This window comes from Lathyrus oleraceus, chromosome 4 (genome assembly GCF_024323335.1).
Source record: "Lathyrus oleraceus cultivar Zhongwan6 chromosome 4, CAAS_Psat_ZW6_1.0, whole genome shotgun sequence".
NCBI lineage: Eukaryota > Viridiplantae > Streptophyta > Magnoliopsida > Fabales > Fabaceae > Lathyrus > Lathyrus oleraceus.
The window spans coordinates 10298962-10312214 of record NC_066582.1 but is presented as its reverse complement, the minus strand read 5'-3'; the positions used below and the strand labels follow the sequence as shown (position 1 = coordinate 10312214).

The following is a 13253-nucleotide window of genomic DNA, read 5'->3' as shown; positions in this document are numbered from 1 at the left end:
AAAGGTATATAGGTGAACCCAGCCAAGTGTAAGTCCATCAATGATATGAGGAACCATTCCAATGTTAAAGAGGTTCAACAACTAACAGGGCGCTTAGCTGCCCTATATCGTTTCCTTTCTTGTGCATGTGACAAGGATTTTCACTTCTTTGACACTCTAAAGAAAAAGTAAAAGTTTGAATGGACGAGCGAATGCGAGGAGGCATTCTTAAACTTAAAGACCTTTCTAGAATTGTCGCCCATCTTGACACATCCAATAGCATTTTCACCTTTATATTGTTATTTGTCCATTACAGACCAGGCGATGAGCTAAGTGCTTGTATAGTAAACATATAAGCTGGAGCGACCAGTATATTTCATGAGTGAGGTGTTTAAGGGTGTTAAGGCCCGACATTAGAAGATTGAGAGACTTGCTCTAGCGGATGTGATAACCGTAAGGAAACGCATACCCTACTATCAAGGGCATTGGGTGCTGGTAAAAACTAACTACCTTATTCGACATGTCCTAAAAAGCCATATTTAGCAGGAAGAATAGTATCCTGGGTGTTTGAACTATTTGAGTACGACATTCATTATATACCTAGAATAAACATCAAATCAGATGTACTAGCTAACTTTTTGGATGAATTCAATTTTCCAGTAGACAAGGAGGTTCCCTCTACATGGACACTATTAGTAGATGGTGACTCTAACTTAACATAAGTGGTGTCGGGATAGTATTGGAATGACCAAATAACCTATTAATAGAGTAATTATTGAAGTTTGAGTTCAAAGCTAGCAATAACCATCTCGGGTGTGAAGCTTTCATCGTCGGTATGGTCCTCGCCCTTAAGATGGGTACGTCAAATTTGAAGGCCAAAAGTGAATCCCAGTTGGTGGAAAATCAAGTCACTGGGGAGTATCAAACGGAGGATCCCTAGCTTATCAAATATCTAAAAAAGTTATGTGACTTATCATAACGTTTCAAAGCTTTCGAGATAATGTATGTGCACATGGAGCAAAATTTCAGGGCGGACCTTTTGTCCAAGCTCACCAATACGAAAAGAATAGGGTACAACCGCACTGTAATTCAAAAGACTTTCTTCGACCATAGTATTGATTCGGGTGAGACCAATGCTCTTGAAGTCTCCTAGAGAAATGGTTGGATGACACATATAATACATTATCTCCTATCAGACGAACTACCATGGGACGAGTTAGAGGCGAAGAAGATTTGTAAGCAAGCAGAAAAGTAAATTATAAATTCAGGAAGGCTCTACAAAATGGGAAGGGCCTCCCCCATGTAAAGGTGCATAAGGGAACGTGAAATCTCCCTAGTCCTCACTGAGGTGCACCAAGGGGATTGTGGCAGTCACATTGGTGGACGAGCCCTGGCCCAACAGCTGATAAGTGTTGTCTATTATTGGCCTATCCTGATGAATAATAATATGGTGCTCATGAGGAAATGAAATAAATGCTAGAGGCATACCAATCTGCATCATGCATCAATTGAACTCCTTTATTTTGTCACGGTGCCCTAGCCATTATACTTATCTCACCATTATTGGCAGTCACATAAAGTGAATAGAAGTTGAAGTCGTCTCCGAAATCACAACAGAAAAGGCCCTTCATTTTTATTGGCAGACTCGTGTGTAAGATCGCTTCAGTTTTCAAAGTTTTCTTCTCATGATCTTCTTTCGAGAATGGTGGGAAGAAGATCGTGTAAGACAATGATCATTGGGTGGTGTATGGTTGTTTTCTCCACCTCCTGGGTCATGGTAAGAAGAGTGGTTACCATTATAATGATTGTGATGCTTCTTTGGTAACTCTCGCGCTTTTAATGGTTTTGACCCGGCGCCAGCGAGAGTGTTCCTCGAAAGAGCTTCGAAGTGGCCATATTGCAATACATCTAGATGAGTTTCTATCTTAGTTGGAGTATTGTATTGGTTCTCTTTTACTTAGAGAAGCCTTGTGTTTTGTTGTTTTAACAGGTTGAAGATGCTTAGCATGAGTTCATTCGCATCTAGTGCTTCGGGAGACGCTTGAATTTGTTGAAGATCATGCAACACTGGTGGAACTAAAGGTTGAGGGGGAGGAAGCAAAAACTTAGAAGGAGAAAGATGACGCTGGAACGAAAAAAACTGTATGAGACTCTTGAATAATTGGTTGAGAAGTAGCAATCTAATATGGTGTCGCAATCAGTTTAGGGAATATGATCAAAGCCTGTGGATCTTAGTGGTATGAGGTTCTTTGTTGACTATAGTGATAACTTGAGAAGCATTGTCTTAAAGAATGAGGATTGTTGAGCAGAGATCGGGAGCGGTGTTACTATTGTGTGTTGCTTTGGAACCTGCCATTGGAGAACGTAGTAGAAAAGGCATTTTCGAACACGGGGTGCGAACGACAGTTGAATGTGTTTAACGATTGAGATGGGGCGGATATCGTGCTCCTATATGATGTCCATGAATAAGGTCCGTTTTTTGCTAACCGAGTGAAATATCTTTGTTGAATTAAACATATGATTTGGATCAATTTTAATGGATTTATTTGCCAGACCGAAACAGAAAAAATTCAAGAACAATTGTGATTGGATTTAATCTTCCTAGGGAGTTAATACTCTCACCCTAACGGGTGCTCCTGCATCCTTATGAAAAACCAATAATGCCTTTAAAATTCGGAAATACACTTTTTGACACACTTCACATACATCACATTTCTTTATAAGTTAGTCACAATGTCGTTATACCCAAAACTAATAATCTAAAAATATACTTCTTGAATAAATCCTAAAGTATATTTCCCTACAATTTATTTTAGGTTATACATTACATTAGTTTCAAATTAGGCTATACAATCAAAAATAGAACAAAGATTGATTTTTTTAAAATAGGTTGGCGCCTATGTGTTTTTTTTTTTTAAATACAATTTAATTATACAGCCAACAAGAATCAAACACACAACCTTTGAATCAATAGTGAAACAGGTTACCATTGCACCACAGATCCTTCAAATTAATTTATTTCATCATATATTTAATGAGTCATTGTTCTTAAATCAGAAGAGAAAGACACTAAATTTTTATTTTAAATTTTAATATCTTAAATATATGAATTATATTCTTCAATATTTATATAATTTATTTATAATCAATATAAATTGCTATTTCCATTTTAAATTATATGTTACTCCTATTTTGTAAAATATTTTGTTTTATATTTTAAGTTGTTTTGCAATATAAATTAAATATTAATAAGTTTTTCTTATCATACTATCTACTATTTATATTATTCTTTTATTTCATCATCTTTTCATATCATTAATAAATGATATATAATTTATTTATTTATAAAATTAATTATAATCTAAATTTGTGTGAAATATCATAAAGAAATTATTATTTAGGACGAAGAAAGTATCTCATTTAAGTTATGCACGATTTTTAAAAAATAATTGATAGTATTTATTTTATTATTAAAATAAATCTGATTTATTATAATGTTTTATTTTTAAAAAATATATTGTTCTTTTTTCATTTTATTAAATTTTATCTCTATTCTTTAATTTTTGAAAATATTATATATTAATATATTCAAATTAGTATTCATTTATTTTGTGTTTTATTTTATAATGTATTTATATTTTATTAATTTTTTATATATTAAATATTTAAATATTATTTTATATAACTTAGACATGTATTAATATATTATATTATTTATAAAAAGTAACTTATGATAAGACATGTATTAAATATTTAAATATTATTTAAATATTTAACTTAGACATGTGTTAAATATTTAAGTATTATTTTATGATAAGAAAAACTTATTAATATTTAATTTATATTGTAAAACAACTTAAAATATAAAACAAAATATTTTATAAAATAGGAGTAACATATAATTTAAAATGAAAATAGCAATTGATATTGATTATAAATAAATTTTATAAATATTGAAGAATATAATTCATATATCTAAGATATTAAAATTTAAAATAAAAATTTAGTGTCTTTCTCTTATGATCTAAGAACAATGGCTCATTAAATATATGATGAAACAAATTAATATGATGGGTATGTGGTGCAATGGTAATTTGTTTCACTAGTGATTTAAAGGTTGTGTGTTTGATTCTAGTTTGTTGCAAAATTAAATTTTATTTTCAAAAGAAACACACATAGCGCCAGTGCGGTTATTTTGGAAAAAAAGTTGGTTATTTTCGTATTTTTTTAAAAAAATATGGTTATTTTAAAAAAAAAATCAAATCCGGAAGTATGTTTTCTGAATTTATTCCAAAAATATGTTTTTGAGAAAATCAAAATATGACCCACTTACGAAAGAGGCAATTTTAAATTTCTATAAAATGTTTCTCCACTCCTTAAGATTCGAAAGAACTCAATAGTTTAATTCTAAGAAAAAATCATACACTTATGGTGACACTGGTTTTTGATTATATTTTCATTTATTTTTATAAGTAAAGATTGAGAATACTTCATTTTATAAATAAAGTATATCACTATCAGATTGCCAAAAATTAATAATTAGCACTATTTTTTCTTGCTCAGAAAAACAAAAGAAAAAAGGACTAACAAGTCGTTGAGATAGTGAGTGAGTGCAGCTGAAGCGTTGCTTGGTGGCTTGGTCATCTAAGCCGTTGTGACCACCGACAGCCAGTTGCCTCTGGGGTATGATTCATCACTTAATATCGGCATAAACGCCAAAGTGTACCCACTCACATATCCACAAATATTATTATATTCTATGCCACCAATATTTTTAATATTGTGTTATTTTATTTACTTTTTATCTTTCTCTGTAAGGAATATTATATTTGACGACCATGAATTATTTTATTAGTCAAAGAAATTTATTTTACTATTTTCAAACGACTTGGAAAGAGCAAACGTGAATTGGATCTGGCAGAACATATATTTTTAAATTGTTTTGGAAGTGTGAGTGTGTGACTGATTACGCTTTAAAAAAGTTATGTACATGTACTCTTATTTCTAAAAAAATAAAAGTTTTATACTATATTAAAGTGACCCTAAGCGTAAGGTGGAAAACCAATTTCATAATTTAATAACTTTAACATTCAATCAGCTTTCTATGTAGCTCCAAACGATATGAATGAAAGGTTGTGAATCCACTCAACTCACTGGTTGCAGTGAAAGTACGAAGCCAAAAACAAACTACCATTTCAACAATACCAAAACGGTAAAAAGTTGAGCAAATGGAACAACCCAAACCGGAAACTTTGTCAAATCCATCAGCTTCGTCTTAAGTCCACTTTCTAACTGTATTTGATAAAACTTAATTTGATGCTAACCATAGCCACTGATTTAACAATCACCACAGTTCCTATTTTAATTTGATAAAAGACAACTGAACATGTATTAAAACACAATTCAGTTAGTAAATCATTATAACAATACAGTTTTGGTTCTAAATAGTTACTTAAACATAAACACCCCCTAACAATTTATAGATAAACAAAATTATAAGTTTCAAAACGTTATACAGCAAAACTATACTGCGAAACCACAAATACAATATATCAATAACAATGTAATAAATAATATCATCCCGCTCGCCATCACTCCTATCTGCGATATTTGACCAGTCCTACCAAAGGTTGAATAGGATTCTTGACAAGTAGACTCGGCAATTCAAAGGTTAGAATCTTTGCATTGCACATTAACATTCTTAATGCTGAAGCCAATTCTTAACCTCAAATGTGAGCCCGATAGTTACTATCTCTAGATCTGTCTGCATCTTACATCTGCTACAACGTGGCGAATGTGTGGAGCATACCATTTAACCCTTTCAACATGCTCTATAGAAACATCCCAATAATATCCTGAAGAAATCACAAAGAACTCGTCAATATTTGGAGTGGGAAATGGCCAAAATATGTAATTTTAAATATCAGAAAATAAAAGGCGCTGCTACCTTCAGATCTAGCAATTTCAGATATTGACTTCGATACATGATCAGCCCACTGACACTCTTCTGAGTCTTTTGTATTTCCATGAACATGTAATACTCCACCTTCTCTCCTGCAATGTTGATTACATGAACATGAATGAAAAATTAAGCTAGTACTAGTATCCACATAGAATTTTCTACAATGTTCCATCTTGTGAAACACATGCTTTGTATTTCAATTCAAATTTGGAAGATTCCGTTACCATCAAAAGAAGTAAATCACTTAAAATGTTGGCATTTAGTTTAGTGATATATAGATATACATGGTTTTCAATTAGGCACGCTAATGGATGAGATTTTAACCATAATTTCAAGATCAACACAATAAAAGTAAGTGAAATATGCACACTCTTAAATCAGATAAGCCAGTTTAAAAATACTTCTACAATAAAAGACCTAGCACCAAATAAAGACAGTATGTCTCCAATTTTATTCTTAAATCACTATTTTTAGAGATTAAATAAAATAAGTTCAAGAACTCAGTGCCACAGCTTTTTCAATGTCAATCTTCAGGGATACTTGGCTATTGAGAACAAAAGCAAAGAATAATTTTTCTGGATAAAAATGCGGCAAACAACAATGTCATTACCATTGACGAGAAGTTCAGGTAAAAATTAATTTTAATGGTGTCAAATCTTAAATAAGCATGTGAGTTTAACTTAATATCAGTGTGGAAGCAAGATATCACCATCAATAATGGCTAAATGCTAACAAAAAAGTAACACCAATTAAGTCTGTTGAATTGAAAGGTTGAGAAATTAGTATCACAATTACCTTAAAGCCCTCACAGCTGTGACCCAGCTACATTCACTAGATGGAATGAGACCAAGACAGACTCTATCAGCCACACCCTGTAAATGAAAAAATCAATATACTAAGTGATATTACTTCATCCTGCATATATCAATGGGTACTAAAAATCGATAGGCCTGTTTATCTTAAGTATCATGACCGTTTACAGTCAGTTAGCAAAGTGAATTTTGAAAAAGGTAAACTGCGGGATAAAGCCAACAACAATCAAGTCTTATTCCACTAAGTGGGGTCGGCTACATGGACTAAATTCCACCCTACTGTTCTATTCAAGACCATTTTCCTATCCAATTTGTTAATCTCGATTCTCGAGATCTTTCTTAATAATTTCTCTTACAGTTTTTCTAAGTCTTCCTCTACCTCTAGTTGTTTGACTCCTCTCTCTTTGATCTACTCCTCCATGACAAGAGTATTAGTGAGTTTCCTGCTGAGTTATGGGATGTATGATAAGGTTTATAGGTGAATAAATACACAATATACTATAGTATACCTTGGGAGCTGTATTTCGATTATCTCCTTCAAGCAGGATACAACGGTCAGCCACAGAATTTGATTGTAGATTATGTCGGAGTGCTTCAATAGCATGAGGATTCCACTCACATGCATATACAAGTTTTGCCTGGGCCCTGCTTAAGATCGTGTAAAAACAAAAAGAATAGAGATTTATATCGATAATAAATTAAAAACCACCTCAAAAGCAAGCAAACCTGATAATTTTGATACTAGAAAAAAAATTCCAATTCTTTGTCCCAGTTTAATCATTTCAGGAATGAAGTCCCATCCCAATCAACGGGAATGGATTCTCTCAAGTGTGATTTACACTTGAGAGAGTAAAGTGTAATCTCTCAACGTTCAAAAGAGAGAAACACTTGTAGATTTTAGAGAGAATGAACTTGAATGGTGATAGATAGCAACTCTCTCAAGTGTGATTTACACTTGAGAGAGTAAAGCGTAATCTCTCACCGTTCGAGAGAAACACTTGTAGATTTTAGAGAGAATGAATTTGAATGGTGATAGATAGCACTTTACTGTGAATCACACTTGAGAGAATCCATTCCCCCGTCAACGGGAATGGATTCTCTCAAGTGTGATTTACACTTGAGAGAGTAAAGTGTAATCTCTCACCATTCAAGAGAGAGAAACACTTGTAGATTTTAGAGAGAATGAATTTGAATGGTGATAGATAGCACTTTACTCTCTCAAGTGTGAATCACACTTGAGAGAATCCATTCCCCCGTCAACAAATGTTGATATTCAGATACAGAATGTATCATGAAAAATTAAATCACAATAGTTTTGGCAAAAGTTTCCAAAGAAATTTTAAGACAATATAATATAGTAATTAGTATAATGCACAGTGCACACCCAGCCTGTTCAAACAGACAATACCTGACAAGAAAAGGTAGCACAAAGTAGCCAATGCCTGCAAACAGATCTACTATAACCTCATCTTTGCAATCCAACTTGGCCATCCGGAGCTTCTCGGAAAGATTACCCCATGAGAACATGCATTTTGTAGCATCAAAAGAATAGAGTATTCCATTTTCTCGATGGTTGACCCAACCATCATCTCCAACAAGAATCTCTAATGTACTATCTCTTGTACCAGTTGCAGCAATCGGGCCCTATAATAAACCAGCTTACTTGTGTCATAAATCAATGTATTCACCTTAAAGCTCTTGCAAGCATAATTAAAGCAGCATTTTAAACTAAGCTCTAAGACAATTGTATCAGTCATGAAGTATTACTTGAAGATTTTTTTACGCTCTGAAGGTCATCGCACTGCATTCCTAGTTGCATATTAAAAAAACTAACAATTAAGTCCTCGTGTAGTTTTAGCCTACATAGTTTATCTAGACACTGATTACTCTTATTCTGGAAAAACATTTTAAAACTAGATTCCAACATAGATTAATTCATGGATTAACATTTATTAGATAAATATATCTTTTAACATTTTCAATTCATTCATAAATGGTGAATTAAATATTTCCTATATCAAATGTCATCACTAGATATTTTCTTATCTTTCATATAAATTTTATATGATGCATCTTCAATAAGAAAACTTTACTAATACTGTCATTATTGAGGAAAGAAAGTGAAACAATATGATAAAACCTTGGCAGGAAACGCAGCACAAAAGCAAATTTAAGTTTTATTCATGTACATATGATTACTTGGCGAGCAAGGCGACAAGCCTTGAGTGATTTGGCAACAATTAGCCAGAGCTCTTCTGCAATAGAATTCCACAATATATTCTTGAATGAAGTAGCTGGAAGTATAACAATATCACCGATCCGATCCCACCTGGAAAACATTAATTATTCCTTAATACAAAAAACACACCACTAAAGGGATTTCGTGCAATAATGAGTAAATCCTAAATAAATGGAAAATAAGCACGAAGTTGAAAAGAAGGCATCATAGAAGTAATTTTTATAAAAAATACCTTGCTGGCAGTTCCTCTAGAAGCTCAGTCGGTAGGCCTTTTTTCTCAATCAAAGATGTTACTGCTTCAGTCATTACTTTCAAAGGAGACATTGCAGCTTTTTTTGTTTCAACAACCTTATCTTCCAGCAGAATAGCACCATATTCATGGAGAAGAGTCAATGCTTCAGAGCAGGACAACTTATTTAACAAGTATCCATCTTGTGTAAGTGGTTTTGAAAGTGGAATTTCATTTTCCCGGTCAATTGCATCATCTCCTGAATGACAACTCCTTTCATGAAATACAGCAAAAAGCTCTTTACAGACGGGAAAACAGATATGTACTCCACCCTCTTCAGAGTATGCCTTCCTTCCTAAGTCTAACCATCCAAATTTCTTCAATATATCCTTACCCTGTTTTGCGTATTTTTTCTCTAGTTGCAAAACAAAATGCACTGGAATCATCTGACTTTGACCATTGATGTGAGGCACGTTATCATTAAAACATAAACTTTCATCTTCAGATATATTGGGTAGATGTTCAAGTAGGAGTCCTTGAGAATTTCCAACCTTATTTCCTTTCATCACTCCATTTTGGCCAATCATATGCTGTCTTTGATTTTCGAAAGGCGTGAAACCGTCATGTGAATGAGTTAAATGGAGCAAGCTGACTTTTGCTGGCTCACTGAACTTGGTTCCAAATGCATAGCATGATGCACCACCCCCAACTATGACAAGATCGTCACCGACGACATTGGATGTACTACGCACAAATAAATCTTTACCAACAGAATTAAGGGTAACATGCTTCCATGTACGAAGCTTCAAATCAAGTAAAGCCAACTCTTGATAATGTTGTGTTACTGGACACCCACCAAGAACTCCAAGATAATTCTTATAGACAAAAATCGAGTGGGAGAACCTGGCATGTGGATTCCTTCCAGCTGTTATTTCCTTCTTCCACTGACCCATCTGAACATCAAAGGTATACAGATCCCCAAGTGCTTTCCGGCCATCATACCCTCCAAACATAAAAATCTGAGAGTCAGATGCTACCATTGCATGAGAATGACGTGCATATGGCCAGTCCCCAGATACTGGAAATTCTTTCCATTGTAAATTAATTGTGTCAAGAACATAAAAGGAGGGAAAGATAACATCATTATCAAGTCCTCCAAATACATAAATGTTTGACCCCATTACAGCTGCAGCATGGCGATGCCTAACCAAGATTAAAATATAAACTTAACTGAGAACATAATATTGGTGAATCAAGCACAGAAAATAACATCACCATACCTTATCAGAGTTACAATATAATGTTCAATAAGGTGCATGCACATGAATTAACATACTGTTAACCTAACTAATTGAATACAAAAATTAGGTGTTGCATCATGCAAGAAGCGCACCGTGAGGTGAGGAAAGAGTGGTAATAGTAAGCGTTGATAGAGTTACCAATAAGTGTACAGAATTTGTCAATGCTACAGACAAGATTAATACGTATAATCTACTCGGTAGCATTGAGAAATCATGTACATTTGGTAACTCTATCAATGCTTACTATTACCACTCCTTCCTACGTCACGCTTCTTGCTTGATGTAACATTTCATTTTGCGGGTATAATAAGAGATTTCACCAATTTTCCCTTTTCCACATTTTTTTGTTCTTTCTTTCTCTGCTATTTTCCTATAATAGCTTGATAAGTAGCTTTCATTGAACTGGTTCATGCTATAACAAAAGAGTGTTACAAAGTATTACCTGGGAAGGAAGACACTGCCACCACATTGCAATAGCTTCCAAGAATTCTTAGTTGTATCAAGGCTCCATACCTCACTCAGAATTTTATCAGGACCGGTTCGACCTCCAATCACAAACATTAAATCTCCAACCAAGGAAGCTGTATGGCCTAACCGTGGAGATGGACAGGCACTCCCAAAAGTGTCAATTGTTTCAAGATTGCCAGAATATGGATCAAGCAGCAACAAATCATTTCTTCTAGCATGTCTCCCCAGCCCTCCAAAGCCACCACATACAATGACTTTCTTGTGCTCGACATTATCCAAAGCACAAGCAGAGTGACCCCATAGGAAAAGTTTTTCCACCGGTTCACCAACAATTTCAATATGGGCAATTGGCAAATTAAACACAGGAGAGCCCACGAACCCTGCCAACCATTCAAAGATTCAGACTTTTTGATTGATATTAAAAGGAAAGTTGTCCTGCAATCAGATGCATATGGATATATATCAGTACTGATTTGAATCTTAATGACTCAGGCATATTCATTCTAACAGTGACACTGACATACATAGCATATACTCCTATATTTGCAAACTTGATACTATAAATTATGGACAAGGCTCCTCTAAAGTTAGTAGTTCACTTTTGAAAGTAAAGTGTGTACCATTGATAAACAAACAAGAAATGGTGGATATTATGCTAGTCTCATAACAAATCATACAACAACAACAACAACAACCAAGCCGTTGGCTACATAGATCAACTTTCGCCATAATGTTCTATATAGGATCATGCTTCTGTCTAAAATGTTCTACTCATAACAAATCATAGGTGGTCGCAATCTATTTTCTCGTTTTACTAAGTACCCACTTCAGGCGAGCCAAATCAACAAAATATAGTCAGCCAATATGGTGTCAATAATAGTGCTCTGATCAAATGGCACCGCTGGGAATGATTCAATTTAATCATATAGTTCAATAATTAAATTAAATTAAATTTTACAATTGAAAAATGTTGACTAAAGAAAGAACTTATTACCCATTGAAATACCTGAAGAGGTTTCGGAAGCATTCCCTTTTGTTAACTGAGATTCATTTTCAAATTGAAGATGATTGCAAACAAGTTCTGCCCCATTCGTTGGCGACAAATGGTTACTATTACCCTCAAGAGTTGATCCATTAGACTGCAACAATCGAAGAAACCTCTCAGTTCTATTCCTATTCGCTTCCATTTTTTCATTTGCAACTTGAACAAGGTAACGAACATACTCGGGCGTAACCATGATCTTATCCGTATCACCCAAAGGAACTTCCATGCGTATCGAACAACGAATCGCAATGATAACACGTTTGTTAGCATTAGTAATCCCAGATTCTCTAAAACCAGAAGAAATCGCAAGAGAAACTAACGAATGAGCAGAAGAAAGATCTTTGCATTCAATTGCGATAATGAGAGGTTCGAATCTGAAAACGAGTTCGGAATTGGGAGATTTAGGGGAGTGAGTTGACTCGGATGAGAAGAGAAGTGAAACGAGCGAGTCAGGTTCGGCGGGGTGGTGAGAAACGAAGAGCCAAGTGCCACCTTTTGCTTTTTTCTTTGTTTGGAGAGATGGAATTGGAGAGAGGGGTTGAGAGAGGACGGAAATTCTGCCGGAGCAAGAGCTTGTGGTGAAGTAATTAGGGTTTTGGTTGAGAGTGTTGATGAGAGGGATGATTGGTGTGTCTAATGAACCTTTGGGTGATTTATCGGATTCTGCGGAGTTCAATGAAGCTAGAGTTGATGATTTTCGCTTTTCGAACTCCATTGTTTGAAAACCCTGCAAAAACCTCTGAACTGGTTGCAGAGAGGAAGAAGAGTAGAGAAGACGGTAGCGTTTGAATTATCGGACTCGGGTCGCGGGCTATTTTTAATCCAATGGGGCCTAATGTTAAACGAGGTCCAGACCATGAAGATAAATAGGCTTGGAGAATTGCCCTTTCCACCCTTATGTGTGCTCCTACACCACCGTGAAAAATCATAACTGCATTTAATATTCAGAGATATATCTCCTGACACATTTTTTTCAGATATTTGCAAAACAACGAGGCACTTTATTTTTGTCAAAATTAAATCCAAAGATGCATCTTTGTATGTGTAAAAGGTGAGTCTGAAAATGCATCTTCATAAATACCATTTATTCAAAAATTAATGGGTGGTCCATATATGCAACTTCGGACGCTTTTGTTTCATATCTTTGCGTCAGATCTTACCTCTTTCTTCTTCTTCATTTTTTTAAAAAAAAAATTATCATCCTTTCAAACTTTTGAG

At 34.4% G+C, this 13253-nt stretch overlaps 1 protein-coding gene across 3 annotated transcripts; it reads right to left on the bottom strand.

The window, feature by feature from the left end:
• Nucleotides 1-5366: 5366 nt before the first annotated feature.
• LOC127138366 (tRNA wybutosine-synthesizing protein 2/3/4) lies at nucleotides 5367-12851 on the bottom strand. Of its 3 annotated transcripts, none has more exons than XM_051064801.1 (9): nucleotides 11985-12844; nucleotides 10965-11370; nucleotides 9225-10424; nucleotides 8953-9082; nucleotides 8162-8397; nucleotides 7263-7398; nucleotides 6737-6813; nucleotides 5927-6033; nucleotides 5367-5834 (listed from the first exon to the last, which is right to left on the bottom strand). In XM_051064801.1, exons 1-9 carry the CDS (start codon nucleotides 12748-12750, stop codon nucleotides 5734-5736), a joined length of 3159 nt encoding a protein of 1052 aa, XP_050920758.1. In that variant the 5' UTR covers nucleotides 12751-12844; the 3' UTR covers nucleotides 5367-5733. The 3 variants fall into 3 exon arrangements, 2 of the variants coding, with proteins under 2 accessions (XP_050920758.1, XP_050920759.1); XM_051064802.1 differs by having other exon boundaries at nucleotides 11997-12844; XR_007808754.1 differs by lacking the exons at nucleotides 5367-5834; nucleotides 5927-6033; nucleotides 6737-6813 and having other exon boundaries at nucleotides 8943-9082; nucleotides 11985-12851.
• Between the last annotated feature and the right edge of the window lie 402 nt (nucleotides 12852-13253).

Excerpts from the sequence above, each read along its gene's own strand:
- LOC127138366 (XM_051064801.1), bottom strand. The coding sequence starts at position 12,750 with ATGGAGTTCGAAAAGCGAAAATCATCAACTCTAGCTTCATTGAACTCC. Across the intron at positions 6,034-6,736 it reads ACAGCTGTGAGGGCTTTAAG|GAGAGAAGGTGGAGTATTAC; the intron begins GTAATTGTGATA and ends TCAACATTGCAG. Across the intron at positions 5,835-5,926 it reads TGAAATTGCTAGATCTGAAG|GATATTATTGGGATGTTTCT; the intron begins GTAGCAGCGCCT and ends TGATTTCTTCAG.